This window comes from Erpetoichthys calabaricus, chromosome 5, assembly GCF_900747795.2.
Source record: "Erpetoichthys calabaricus chromosome 5, fErpCal1.3, whole genome shotgun sequence".
NCBI classification, from domain to species: Eukaryota; Metazoa; Chordata; class Cladistia; order Polypteriformes; family Polypteridae; genus Erpetoichthys; species Erpetoichthys calabaricus.
In genome coordinates, this window is record NC_041398.2 from 217,008,309 (window position 1) to 217,024,249 (window position 15,941).

The 15,941-nt window shown below is 38.2% G+C and overlaps 1 protein-coding gene across 2 annotated transcripts in view; it reads right to left on the bottom strand.

The window, feature by feature from the left end:
* The window catches only part of nars1 (asparaginyl-tRNA synthetase 1), a 41,765-nt gene extending 28,659 nt beyond the window's left edge, over positions 1–13,106 (bottom strand). Inside the window, exons 1-2 of one of the 2 annotated variants that reach the window (XM_028802528.2) lie at positions 12,967–13,106; positions 2,291–2,373 (exon numbers count right to left, since the gene is read on the bottom strand). In XM_028802528.2, the coding sequence (XP_028658361.1) occupies positions 2,291–2,373; positions 12,967–13,006 (123 nt within the window). In that variant the 5' untranslated portion in view covers positions 13,007–13,106. Of the gene's footprint in view, positions 1–2,290; positions 2,374–10,904; positions 11,104–12,966 lie in introns of those variants that run through there. The other variant, XM_028802527.2, reaches the window with a different exon arrangement.
* Between the last annotated feature and the right edge of the window lie 2,835 nt (positions 13,107–15,941).

The following is a 15,941-nucleotide window of genomic DNA, read 5'->3' on the forward strand; positions in this document are numbered from 1 at the left end:
CTTTACCTATTTTTGTGTTGATTTGTACATATTATTTGTTCTACAGGGAGACCCAATGATGAACCAGTTTTAGCAGAGGCATCCAGATTTAAGCTTAAAATCTCTTGCTATTTCAAAGAGTCCATGATGCTATGTAAGTTAACAAGGTTCACGGGGCCTCTGAAGGAAAATGAGCTCCACAACATGACAAAGCATATACCATACTTGACAGTGGGGAACAGGTTCTTTTTACAAAAAACCACCTTGAGTGTTTGTTGCCAAAAACCTTGATTTTGTTTCATCTGCCCATAGAACATGATTCCGATCAAAGTTCCAGTAGCATTTAACAAACCCCAGGCATTAATATTTCTGAGACTTCAAGATTCTACTTTTTTCTGTATTTCCCCCATCAGTGATCCTTGGGGATGTTTTATTTTTTACAATCTTCCTCACTACGTATGGGATCAAATAAACTTAGGTTGTCTTCCTGGCAAGTTTTTAGCAGTTTCAGTTTATTTGAATGTTTAAATTATTGCCCTAACTAAAACTATGGGGATTTTCAGATGACTAGCCATTTGTGTGTTCTCTTATCTTTCCAACATTGGTGAATGAATAAGGAAAACTGTCCTCCTCATATTTATAGCCCAACGAAACAAGACGTCATGGATTACGGCTTGAAAGTTCCTGCACACACTGATCAATGTAGAACAGTAAGATATGACTGAAAAAAAATGCTTTAGCTGCACTTCGTTCTTAAGAATTTCTAGGGGTGCCAATAATTGTGGCATGTGTGGTTTTGTTAAAAATAATTTCATGATGAGAAGTTATTTTTCTACATAAATTTACTTCAGTTAAAGGATGGATTTCTCTCTTTTTTTTCTCAGAGTGACATTATGCTAATTCGCCAAAACCTAATTTTTCATAACCCTTTTTACTCATCTTATCCAGCGGTGCCAAAAATAGTACAGCTATCATGACAGTATACAGACTCTACAATCTATACTGCCAGAAAAGTATGTAATATGAAAGCCATATTTACTACACACGTTTTTGCAGGTAAAGCCATGGGCTGCGCATATCAGATTTTGTTTCTGTATAATTACTCTACATTTTAAATTCCAAAATGTAGTAATCAAATGTGCTAATGTGTATCACTTTTATATAGACGGTAGCAAATGTCCAACCAGAAATATTAGACAAATTTTAAATAAAAAAACTACAGTAATCCCTCCTCCATCGCGGGGGTTGCGTTCCAGAGCCACGCGCGAAATAAGAAAATCTGCGAAGTAGAAACCATATGTTTATATGGTTATTTTTATATTGTCATGCTTGGGTCATAGATTTGCGCAGAAACGCAGGAGGTTGTAGAGAGACAGGAACGTTATTCAAACACTGCAAACAAACATTTGTCTCTTTTTCAAAAGTTTAAACTGTGCTCCATGACAAGACAGAGATGACAGTTCAGTCTCACAATTAAAAGAATGCAAACATATCTTCCTCTTCAAAGGAGCAAACAAATCAATAGGGCTGTTTGTCTTTTAAGTATGCGAAGCACTGCGGCACAAAGCTGTTGAAGGCGGCAGCTCACACCCCCTCCGTCAGGAGCAGAGAGAGATAGAGAGAGAGAGAGAGAGAGAGAGAGAGAGAGAGAGAGAGAGAGAAAAAAATCAATACGTGCCCTTCGTGCTTTTAAGTATGCGAAGCACCGTGTAGCATGTCACTTCACGAAGCAGCTGCACAGAAGGTAGCCAACGTGAAGATAATCTTTCAGCATTTTTAGACGAGCGTCCGTATCGTCTAGGTGTGCGAACAGCCCCCTTGCTCAATCCCCCTACGTCAGGATCAGAAAAAGTCAGCGCAAGAGAGAGAGAGAAAGAGAGAAAAGTAAGCGGGGTAGCTTCTCAGCCATCTGCCAATAGCGTCCCTTGTATGAAATCAACTGGGCAAACCAACTGAGGAAGCATGTACCAGAAATTAAAAGACCCATTGTCCGCAGAAATCCGCGAACCAGCAAAAAATCCGCGATATATATTTAAATATGCTTACATATAAAATCCGCGATAGAGTGAAGCCGCGAAAGGCGAAGCGCGATATAGCGAGGGATCACTGTATTGCAAATGATAATAATTATTTTACAAATAGTAAATAAAACAATAATTTAAAAAGAATAAGGAAAATAAAAGAAAGTCTACATAGGTAACTCAATGTGTAATGAAATATAAAAAGAGCAGAAATATATTGGGTTGAAAAGGGCACATATAAACACGTATATCATTCTGGACACTGAAAAAATAAACTTTTACATATTTACCCTAAGTGCTGTTTTAAAGGGCTTCTCTTTCGTTCCATCACCAGTGGAATCATCACCTTCTCTCTCAGAAACATACAGCTGTTCTAAAACATTAAAATGAGGGAACAAAAAAATTTAGTTTTAAATAATATGCACTTGTTTGTTTGTTTGTTCTAGCAACAGTCTCCGAGGAATCATCTACAATCCACACACACTAAAACTCACAGGCACTCATTATTCAGTACAAAAAAAAATTACAATTCTATCACTCTGAGAACAACAACAGCAACATTTATTTATATAGCAGATTTTCATACAAATAATGTAGCTCAAAGTGAGAAGTATAAAGAGAGTTGGCCTTTCTTTTTTTTCTTTTTAAATACATGATGATGGATAATTCAGATTTTACTTTTTTTTAGAATATTTATTGGGTCACATTTTGTTCAACAATTCAACAGTGTTTTTATAATTAACTAGCTGAAATATCCAGCGTTGCCAGGGAGGAAAACAAAGTGTTTTTTTAATTGTTTGAAAAAAATATAATTAAAAAAAACAACTTTAAAAATAAAAATAAATTAAACAATGAAGATTGAGTAATGTGCTTGTCTTGTGGTCTTGTATGTATGTTATCATCCAGTTGACACTCGGAACCGGCCAACTCTATTTAATTTCAAAAGCAACAGGGGCGCGGTGGCGCTCAAACATAAAGAATGCTGGCAGTCACCTCCAGTTCGCTCTCTGGTGGTCATTCCGAGTGTCAACTGGATGATAACATGCATACAAGACCGCTAGATTATCCCCCACCCTACCCAGAAGGGGGTGGGTTAGGTTGGATTTCACCCTACGATAGTGTGTCATGAAAATCACTCCAGCCATTCAGAAGTGATGCTGGAACATACATACATACATACATATGAAGGCTATTTGTTATTACACAAAATGTAAATATTTACTAAAACACTAATAAAACACTAGGCTGTATGTGTGACTATGCGTGGTCCCCTTAGCAATCTGACCGGTCAGTTTAGTTTTGATTGCGCGGTGGTGGGAACATTTTTAGGGGTGCAAAGTTGAATAAATCAGACTGTGCAGCTGCATGAATAAAAAATTTGCCAGGATAATTTTATTTTGGAGAACAATCCAGGTAAATTACCATTTTCAGTAAACAGAAGTGGGATAAGCTCACTGAATGTACAAATGCAAACATATATCTTTATAATAGCAAATCTCACATATACCACAAAGTGATTTGTTTGTTGATGAACTGGACTTAAAAAGGTTTTAAAATGCTGCTGAAAATGAGGTGTTGTAAATCAAAATATTCTAAATATCCTTTGTGTTTAATGTTCAGGTGGCATTTACTTGATATTTAGATTCTGATTTTAATAGTACTAAGGATTTTTTGTTAAATGATGAAGAGAAAATGTCAGTGAATGCATTTAACATATAAATTATCTATGATAATCATACACCTAAAATGAATTTAGGTTCTGTACAGTATACAGGGTAGTGCTGGATTGGTACTTTGGTATCAATAGCAGCTTTTGGACCTTAGTACCCTCGCTAAAACAGTTCAGAAGCACATAACGGATGACATCAAACCCCATGTCTCACTCCAGCATCCCTGGTGCACTACGCACTACTTTCCCTTTGATAGCATTTGGCTGAGTTGTGCATTTGTCAAAGCAATGACTGGTGGGATTCCCCAGTAAAGTCCTGATAGTGTCCAATCATGAATGCATCTAAACAATGAAGTCTCTCAACAAGTCGAAGCAATATGTCTCTCTGTGAAGTCCTAATCACGTTAACACAATAAGGAAGGGGGGCAAAGAAATCCCAAACACGTTGAGACAAGGGTAGGAGGAGAGGTCCATGTGAAGACCCACTTGTGTTGAAGCCTGTGATTTCATTTCGTTAAGTCATTTTCCATGTACAAACAACTGAGGGTCGAGAAAAGGGGGGATTAGGGGTTGACAAGAAACCTGATGTTTGCTTCCAGTACAAGTCAAGTCAAGTTGGGGAGCATGCACTGGTACAGTGCGTTGCCGCACCCAGTACATGAGGAAACAACTCAGGATCCCGGTTTGCAACCAACCAGGCAGGCATGTGGTCCAGTCCCACCCTCCGGAAATGACCCTTTATCTGCCACAGGCAGGTGTTATGTGGGCAACCCCTTGGCCTGGTCCAGCCACTCGTGTCCCCCAACAATGAGGATCTTATGAGCCATCACACTTGGGGAAATGCACCACATGGCCATAGTGCCGTAAACTAACGCTTCCTCACAATGCAGGTAATGTGCCTCATTTGGAACTCCATGATCAACCGCTCATTCTACACAAAGTCGAACCAACGGTACCCAAGGATATTCCAGAGAGACACAGTACCAAAGGAGTCCAGTCTACGTCTCAGGTCACTGGATAGTGCCCATTTCTCACAACTATATATCAAGACAGGAAGCACCAGGACTCTAAAGATTTGGACCTTCGTCCTTTTGCATAGATATCAGGAGCGTCACACACCCCTTTCCAGTGACCCCATGCTCTCCCAATCCATCTACTGACTGCATAGGAAGAGTCACCAGAGACATGAATGTCACTGCCATGGTTAAGTAAACCTTTTTCCAGTAACAAAAATCCCAAATTCATAGGGCAAATGTTAAACAACTGCAATATTTCAGGCCAATAATAACGGATAATGGACTGGCTGGTGGAACAAGCCTTTCGCCTTTATCTGTTCTGTGCAGTCCCTTGCTGTTTAAAGATACCTTTGAAGACTCTTCTCTTCAGCAGATAACTATACCCAACAAATGCTTGTTAATGCGGCTTCGACGCATGTTTCTGTAACTGAATAAGGCAACAACATTACTTCTTCACTGTATTGTAGTTCATTTAGGTGATGGTTTTTACAAATGACAAACACAAGAATGTATATCAAATACTCAGTACAAATAACGACGCCTATAATCACTGTAGAACTACTGAGGTCAAATATCTGGGATCTCACGTTTAAACTGGAAGAGTTGCCATTCAAAGAGAGGGCACTGAGAGTTTTCTGTTGCAGATTTGTATATGAAAGTAACTCATCTTTGGTTTTATGGTCATTTAATTACCAGACAATACCGGGTTCAGCACAGTAATGACTAACTATTCTGCATACACAGAGTTGTTAATGTTAAGGGTTTTACTTAAACTTTTTTGGTGATATTAAAATTGCAAAACTGGAATACAATGTTTACTTAAGAGCATCAGTTGAAGTAAAGTAAAATCAGCAGGGGTACAGTGTGTAAATTGGAACAATTTACCCACACAAAGCTTACACAGATTTCATGGATTAACTCTTTTACGTGTTTATTCTTTCGGTGATATTTCTCCTTTCCTTGGCGCCTACTTCTGCTGTGTTACTCCTTTTTTGTCAGATGTGCTGATAATGATGATGATGATACCTCTTGCTCTGCTGGCATGAAGGTTGTTCTGTTTCTCAGATTTGTATTCTGTGGTTAATTGGCTGCTCAGTGTTTGACTTTTAAGGGCTTGTAAATTTTACAGTGAAAGCGAGTTAATCCAGATCAGACTATCTGGAACAGTGTGAGCCGATTGAGACCCAGTGTTATGAAACCACCTAACATGCTGGTGTGAAATCCTACCAAAGAAAACTGGACTTCGTTCTGATATTCAGGATTATCTAAACTCCCTTTCTGGAACACACCTCAGACTTTTATTATTATTATTAAAATGTGTAAAAATTCAACACTTTTTTGGTCCTCAACATCTATATGTTATTGGTGTCCTACATCAATTCAACCAAAGCATCCCCTAGAGAGAACTTTACATCTACACTTAAATAATGTAAAGTCAAGGAGCTTGTAAAAAGGTGCGGTTTCATGTAAAAGTCTAGAGGGCGCACAGTGGCCAACGCCTGCCTGTTCAAATGGAGGACATCAGAAAGGCCTACTCAGTTAAAAGGTGACCCCTCACACACCAGTGCAAATGATACAAAGCACTATGCCTTTCTTTTGATTATCAGTAAGTTGGGGGAAAAATGTATGACTGAGTTGTTGACTTTTTGCAGCTTTGATATGATATTTAATATAAACAAGGACCTCTGAGGCAATTTTGCTAAACCATTGAACATGCTATATTATTAGATGGTGGACTACTGGACATGCACTGTATTAACAATCAAAAAAGTGCATCAATAAAAAAAACAGACACGCGGACTCTTGAAATACAAGTCACAGTTACATTTACATAATAATAATACTACATTTTATTTATATAGTGCCTTTCCCATGCTCAAGGTGCTTTTACACATTGTTAATAAAATTGCAAACTGAGAAAAAAAAGGCATGTTTGTGTAAAAAATAGTTTTGGTTTCTTTGAAACTGTTATTTTATGAAATGTTTACTTGATGAAATACGAGACCTCCATTAGTGGCATCCAATCATAGCCCTGATCCTACTGGTTTTTTCGTTCAATGAGTTTCATAATCAGTGAGTCACTGCATCTCTGATTAATCTTACTGAGTGCATTAACAAGCACACACAAAACCAGCATACATGTTAAGGCTGAAAACTGGTTTCGAAAACTCCCATTAAAATGCGCAAATCCACTAATAGAGTTCTCCTTTGGCAAAACGTTCCAAACGTCATAAAAATGCACTAAAAGAAACATTAAACATCATTAATGGCCACCTTGAATCTGAAAACAAACATGAAGCCTGATTCTATTATGATTTTGTCACTGAGCTTAACAGTGTACATTCAGGTCATCAACATAAATTTAGTGATTTCTGAAATATTGAGACGGATCATTTCAACCAGGAGAAGGAATAATGTAATCATCCATGTATCTGCCCCCAAGCAATTTGTCATTATGGATGCTTCTACCCATGACTGTTGGATGTGTATGTGAAGCAAAGAAGAGTGCAATGTACATTAGCTGACTGCAAAATCCTTAACTGCAAACGAGACCTTAAAGCCACTGAAAAAATGTGAATATTTGTACATTTTGTATGAATGTAAATCTTACACTATTGTTCTTTTCCAACATGCAGAATAGCTGAAAAAGGAAAGCTGATTAAAACAATGTGATCAATTATATGTAAAATTACTCATCGATTGTGAAATTGGTTAGAACAAAAACCTGCAGCCACACTAGATCTCCCAGGCTAGGACTGGACACCACTGATTTAGGCAGCAGAAGCTGAGATGCGCTACATGTACTTTTCACCATGCACTCTTCTCTGTGCATTGTTGTCCCATATGGTTTAGTTGTGCACTGTGGAGATAGTGGAGAGCTTACTTAGGCAGCGCACTCAAAAAGAGCCTGGGATGACTGTAATTCTCAAGGAAATCCAAGTTCTTTGGTGTGGGCACAGCATTTCTGCATGTGCTCTAGCAGTTACAAAATGTGCTCTCTTCTATAGTGACCAACAGGTTAAAGCAGTCCTGCAAATGCCAAAAGTTAATAAGTATGGCCCTCTCTGTCCTGGAGATAAGCGTGGACACTCTGGAGGTAGTATCAGAGAGAAGAGTACTAGATAGCTATCACAAAGAATGCCTCACACCCTTTCTCTGCATGACAGCCTGGTCATCCAGCGCAGAGGGCATCATCAGACTACATTATCACAGGTCTTTTTCACCACCTGCCATCAGTTTTCAATGTTTCTTCTGGCTAAACTGGATCCATCTGCATATATATTAACTAAATGTGTTCTAATTTTCCAAAGACAATGCTCCTTGGCTGTATAGTAATGCTGAGGGTTAATCGGATGTACCAGAAGTACTATGTAAGTAAATAAATACTTTTCTGTATACAATACTTGTTGGGTTACCCCAGGGAGGCTAATATTTTTAGTTCACTGGCGCTCCTTATTCTTGAGCATACTACATACAACTGCACAGGAGTAAAACATTCCTGCCATAGATGAATTATTGGTTGCTCTTCTGGCTGACCTTGGCTTTTGTTGATGGTCACTGCAAAACACAATTTCAGAGGAATGTGTTTTCATTTGCAATTCAAAAAGGTAATTACTAGGAATAATGGGAATTTTGGGTATAAATATAATTTCACTCTGTAGCAGATCCTGTAAAATTGGTAGCTTCAGTCAGACTTGAATGTAAGGATTTGACCTGTAATTTTGTACTGTAACAATGTTTTGAAGGGTTTAGATCAAAAGCAACACATACTGATTTGTGGTTTCCTTTAACGTAGTACATACAGCATTGACGTTTACAGGCTGAACATTTACATGGTCTATGTAATGAAATGAACATCATAAGCAATGTACAGATGAAAAGAAATAACTATGTATAATGTCCACCTCCTCTGTGTTCCATCTGTGGTGGACCCTTTACTAAGCTACACAAGCATTTAAACTGACCAAGTCATGCCATCACTCCTGGATTGTGTTGTACCAAGGTTTGAAGTGGGCTAGTACATTGTATAGGCAATTCCCTGCTTTTGCTTTGAAAACAAGTGCTAGTGGCAAATCGCAGTCTGACTTACAAAGGAACACCTTAGTTCTCTGAAATATTGCATGTATTTTACCACCACTTTTAAATTAATGTATATACGAGTGCTCAACAATCAAATCTAGCTTGAATTTGTATGTATTTTATACTGTATCGCTGTTGAGTAAAAGGTAGCCTGGTAGCTAACAACATCTTCTTTGGGCCTGACCTAACTTTGCTTCATCCATTTCACATCTCATTTTTCATGCAGCTCGGCACCAGGGCAGCTTGCCCTTCCTTAGTCGCTGCCAGTCCCATTCATCTGCGAGATTACAGCGTCATCTTCTACAGTGGTGCTATTTTACTTGCAGAATTCATTTGTGTTATCTGCATGCCCCATTTCTCAAGTGCGTTTATATCTAAGGTGCAGAAAGAACACACTTCAGCTTAATAGTGAAAACATATTGAGAAATTAAATTTAAAAAAAAACTGTATTCCAATTTACTTTTTCTTGTAACGTCATCAACTGTCAATTGACTTATTTAAAGTGTTTTTGAGATATTGAGGTTTTTTTTTTTTCTACTGAATTTGTTACCCCAAAATGTTTTTTCTTAGCAGATACCAATTAATCTAGATGTACCATCCTGCCAAATTTCTTATTTTTAACTAAACACAAAATATCGTTTTTGGTGATGAGTGAGTCAGCCATTCTATCAATTTTGCATTACATACAACATAAATGGGGAGATTATAAATATGTATTATTTGTATTGCTATGCTTCTGCCTTTTACAGCTACAGACGAAATATTCTAAATTTACAGTGTGGCATTCTTGAGTTCAGCCTGTATCACAGTGCAATATGCAACTATTTATTTACCCTACCAAACAAATTACTTTATTTAGCATGCACTTTTATTTTAAGTCCTTGGGTACAAACTATTTTCACTTTTGCCATCTGAAAACCAGCACCATAGAAAAAAACCCCAGATGATTTTTTACTTGAGACCTGCACATATCTTCAACAAGCTTAGGTAGAGCTTGTCTGAAAGATGTCTCTTGAAACAAGGAGGTCTGGCATTATCCACACACCCTAGCCAGATTAAAAAAAATGCACTGATCCTAGCAAAAACAAAAAGTGCATTTTAGGCATCATAACCAGAAAACAACCTTTAAATTGGACTCAATCAGCAAATATTTTATTTATCATGGTGTCCTTTAATCTAATAAACGAGTGTATGGCTTTTTGAAAACACCCAATAAAGGTATTAAATGTAATCAATAAGATCGATCACTACGTTACAGATTAAAAGGAAATAAACTTCGAATAATCTGCACAACTAAATATAAACTAATAGTTCATGATGTTAAATTCGCAGAATGACAACGCAGCAGATTCAGGGTAGTACAGTAAATAAATCCACCGATGTCTGTAAGAGAACACGCTTTAATCGTTTCAGGGTAGCTGAGAAGTGAAACGAAAAGTAGGAATCTGTACTAAATGGCGAACCTATCCATCACCTACTTTGCGCTAATTTGGAATCGCAAAGTAACCTTACAAGCATATATTTAAGAAAAACGAAACATATATTGAGGTAATGGGCAACGTACAAACTCCGCTAACACGATAATCATGCCAGCATTCGAACCAATCGGTCTTTACTTCGTGTGGCAGCTCCAATCATCATGCTACCTAACTCTACAAACGGAAATATCAAATCTGAAACATCAACACCGATAATCGATTAAAATGTTGGAGGGGAAAAAAGTAAATAAAAGCATGATCTGAACACGACTGTTCACGTAGCGTAATGAATCACTTAACAGCCCAAGTGTGTAGCAGCCATTATAACAGAATTGGGTTGGATCAAACGGCGATCCGAGCGTGATTTCCACCTATGTTAAACACCTACCCACTAGTATGTGCTAACCAAAGTAAAATGGATTATTTTCCCCCTATTTCTTACCTAAAATACATAAACTGAGAACCACAACTTTCCATTATATCCTTACTGAGGCACACCCCAGTATTCGTGCTATTCTTACTGTTGACGACGTCACATAAGACTGATCAAAGGAAACTAATTGGTACAGTGAACACTACATTAAAATTATTCCCAAACAAGTGATCTGCAAGGTGCTGTCAACCCTGAACCGATATCCGCAGTGCGTATTAGAACACTTACCGAGCGACAGCTGCTCAGTCTTTTGAATTAATTCATCTGCCATCACCTCAGCCTGCAGATAACGTTCGATGAGACGGTTAAAAACGAACTTTGTTAAATAAAAAATGTTTTATAAATGTAATGCAATGTGCTAGTGTGACTATAGAAATGAATCAACGCTTCCCGTGCTCACCAGCCTACTGGCCCACGTCTTGGTTCAACCAAACAGGAGTGGCAAATTCACCAACTTGAACATCTCATTGGTTAGTCATTCTATCAATTGAAAAACTCATTGGTTGGTGATTCTATCAATCTAATTTACCAACACGGAAGAAACCCTCCTCTCAACCCTATTGTACATTATGCAAAGGATGCCCCACCTTTTAAAACGAGTTTGCTTGGCTCGACAGACGGCTGCCTATTGAAGATGATTGCATCAGCTGAAAGTTAAACTCCGGGAAGGTAATCCATGACGGCCTTTCATGTTTGGTGACGCAGCGGTTAGTGTGTTTCCTTACATTATTTGGAACCCTTTAAATTTAAGCCAGTGCTACATTATGAGAACACTATATATTTCACCGTGTGCTCACGTGAATCTGGTTGAGATGACTCCAGCGTCCCGGCCAAGTGAGGTTGTTGCCGCTATATGCTGAAAATTCCTACCCTTAAAAAAACGGACCAATAATACACTGTGTCTGTCTTATATTTAATGACATCGAAAATGTGTTATATTTGTGGCTGCAAATTTGACCTTTTGAAGGAGTAGCCAAACATAAAATGGAAACCGTTTGTAATATTACAGAAGAAACAGGCCAGGCACAACCTGCACAATAACTGACATACTGTAAATCGTAATATATTTCAATGTGTGGACTGTGTTCCTAGAACACAGGGAGAACGTGAAAACTCCACAATTGTAAGTCGAATTCAGGTTTAATGATCCATATAGCAGCATACTGTATAATATGTAAAAATTGGCTTACATTAGTGGAATTGAGAATGATATATTCAAAGATATATACGAAAGATATAAAAGAACCTCTTAAATTGCCCCACAATTACTGTTATAATTGTTATTAGTGATGTATCATGAATACTTTTCAAGAATTTCTGCCAAGAAGTATGCCATCAGGTTATTTCTTTTTCATAGTATTTAATGTCATCACAGATTTATTCATTAACATCCATCTAGCCGTCTTTTGATGTGGTTACCCACCTTTGGGGTAAAGCATATGCTGGGACTTTTCTACAGTGTCTTTAATTTAGGATATGTTAGGTATACTTCATTATTGCAGAGGGTAATTTATTGCAGCAGGGCATTACAAAACGTAAGGCATTGTGACAGAGATGCAAGAAAATAAGCCAAGACAGAAAAACTGACAACCAGAGTTAGCATATATACACCCTCAAGATTTGTACAAAGAATAATTACTTTTAAAAGTACACAATAATAATTCAATAGCACACATACAAGTAACAGAATTTAAAATACTTATAGCCCTTGGAGCAGAAGAGTCACAAAATCTGTTGCCCTTTACCATCAGCGTCCTTAATCTGCAGCCTGATGGCAATAGCTGAATTTTACGAAAAAAACGATAGCTATTGTCTTGACAGAACCGAATCGGCTCTCTGTTTTACTACTGAATTACGTTGCATTGATTTATGGGATTCCTCAACTACAGTTGTGCGAAGCAACAAATCTGTCGCCAATACTAGCCACACACGTCATTATTACAGTTATTTCAATTCTTGCTTCCACTCCAATTAGAAGACAGTCTTGTGCAAGAGGAAAATTGGTCTCATTGTTTTCCATTAAAACATTAGTATGGTATACAGCTTAACATAACATTTTGAAATCCTAGTAATTTAATAATGGATTGCAAGGGACAGCCTCCGGGGCTCTTTGTAGGAACCAAACCTGGATGGAGCGCTGGTACATCACAGAACCTGTTTAGTTCACAACCACACTTCTATAGGGCGATAAACTGCGATCGACATCGCTTCGCCGTAAACAAGGAGCAAGTAAAGTGCGCCTTTCCTGTCACCAGATGGTGCGACTAGTTTGAGAAGCTTACCGACTCACCTGGAGCTATCGGTTTGGCACTTCCTGCAAGTTCAGACATCCCATTAATTTGTTCTTAATCGCTGGCTAAAAAAACTAAAGACGCGTGCGTCTATATTGTTCAAAATCAGCAACAATACCAGTGCTTTTTTTACTAGTTTCGTATTAATTTGTAGCACTTGTACTACTTAACTAATTGAGACCCAATTTCATTGGTCGCTGCTCCTGTCAATCAAACGATAGATTTTGAGTTTGCTTTTGCCTATTGCCTAGTTTCTTAAATCCCGCCTAAAGGGGCAGTACAAGTAGGCAGGCGCTGATGGACAGTTACAGTTTCGGACCTATTCTTGCATCAGCTGCGTTTTGCTAATTGTTTTGCGTCATAGGATAATCCATAATGAAATATTGTATGCAGTGTTGCTCAACATCACTGTCGACACCTGGCAGCCCTCCTTCTACAACGTAATACATTTGGAGTTGTCTTCAGCTAGGATTAATAGTGCTTCCAGCAACGTAATTGAATCCTGGTCTGCTGCGGCTCAATTGTTTAAATCTCAGTTTGTAACTCCTTGATTTTTTATTTTATTTTATATTTTAACAATTCCTACGCCCTTCTGGGCGGGAGTGGGTGGGTTATGTTACTTTGTATGTTATGTTGTCCATTTATTGATACATCTTGTCAAGTCGTTTTATCTTAATAAAAAGTCACAAAAAAAGAGCATGTAATAATTTCCATATACGGGTGTGGTATTTTTGACGCTGCACACAGACTGACTTTTTATGTTTTACATGAATATCACCTAACGGTTGTTTAGTTTCAAAAAGATAATTTTAAATGGCAAAGCTGAAGCCAAAGCAACTTTTTAAATTTACAGTTTTAAGAAAAGTTTACTTTGCGCCTGTATGCTATAATTCAACTATAAATGTACGGTCGATCTCGTTTTAAATGTTTCCAAAGCAAGATCCATCCTGTGTTCAACATCACCAATTACCTGCATTCCTAGGTGACATGTTTTGAAAGTGCTCTATACTTAAACCATGTTAGGCAAAACATTTTGTATATCTCTGGGGAGGGTATTACTGTATTTAAAATCACTTCTATTGACTTGATAGAGGTAGGTGAAGTAGGCTAGCACTTGATAGGTTATAAGTTTACGATGAAAGGAAGAATCCTTAACCATATTCTTTAACACAAGTGGAAAGTGGTGTTCTACATTATCTAAAATTGGAAAATAAACATAAATATGCCAGACTTGTGCTTAACCTTCTTACTCTACTATCCAGAATTTTAGATGGAACTCTTTACATTGCTTTCTTTTGTCATGTGGGGGCTCAGTGTGGAGTTCTTTTTGGATTGATTATATTTTATTCTCCTTTTGTCCAAATGAGTTGTGTTTTGTTAGTTATTTCTGAATAAACAAAACATATAACATCAAAAAGGTGATGCGATAATTTGTTTATTATGTAATTGTTGGCCTCATTTTTTGTAATTTGTTAATGTCCACCTTTACCTGATACAGACCTGTACATTATGTTGATAGTGGCTAGTGTCCGAAGGATTATGCTGCTATTTTATATAATTTATGCAACTTTTGATTTATTAAAGGTTAAATATTCAAATGAAATCAATAACATTGTGACATGACATTGTGGTCAGCAACACAGGAGCACCACAGGGGACTGTACTTTCTCCGGTCCTGTTCAGCCTATATACATCGGACTTCCAATACAACTCGGAGTCCTGCCATGTGCAAAAGTTCGCTGATGACACTGCTATCGTGGGCTGCATCAGGAATGGGCTGGAGGAGGAGTATAGGGACCTAATCAATGACTTTGTTAAATGGTGCGACTCAAACCACCTACACCTGAACACCAGCAAAACCAAAGAGCTGGTGGTGGATTTTAGGAGGCCCAGACCCCTCATAGACCCAGTGATCATCAAAGGTGACTGTGTGCAGATGGTGCAGACCTATAAATATCTGGGAGTGCAGCTGGATGATAAATTAGACTGGACTGCCAATACTGATGCGCTGTGCAAGAAAGGACAGAGCCGGTTATACTACCTTAGAAGGCTGGCGTCTTTCAACATCTGCAATAAGATGCTGCAGATGTTCTATCAGACAGTTGTGGCGAGCGCCCTCTTCTACGCAGTGGTGTGCTGGGGAGGCAGCATTAAGAGGAAAGACGCCTCACGTCTGGACAAACTGGTGAGGAAGGCAAGCTCTATTGTTGGCATGGAGCTGGACAGTTTAACATCTGTGGCAGAGCGAAGGGCGCTCAGCAGGCTCCTATCAATTATGGAGAATCCACTGCATCCACTTAATAGTATCATCTCCAGACAGAAGAGCAGCTTCAGCGACAGACTGCTGTCACTGTCCTGCTCCACTGACAGATTGAGGAGATCGTTTCTCCCCCAAACTATGCGACTCTTTAATTCCACCCAGAGGGGTAAACGTTAACATTCAACATTATACATAGTTATTGTCTGTTTTTCTGTTTTTCACCTGCATTGTTATCATTTTTTAATTTAATATTATTTATTGTATCAGTATGCTGCTGCTGAAGAATGTGAATTTCCCATTGGGATTAATAAAGTATCTATCTATCTATCTATCTATCTATCTATCTATCTATCTATCTATCTATCTATCTATCTATCTATCTATCTATCTATCTGTCTGTCTGTCTGTCTGTCTGTCTGTCTGTCTGTCTGTCTGTCTGTCTGTCTGTCTGTCTGTCTGTCTGTCTGTCTGTCTGTCTGTCTATCTATCTATCTATCTATCTAACACAAAGTTAATTTTCATCCATGTAAACCTATAATCTTAGTCACATCCTACAAGAGGGCCAGACCATGACAGTGTCAGTATAGAGAGGCCAATTAACCTAACTCATTGTTTCCCAATCTTTGTGGTGTAACAACCCACATTTACGCATGACGCAACCGTGTGAGGACTGGGGGAGTGTGGTGGTCTCCCTGTGGATGAATCAAATGCGAT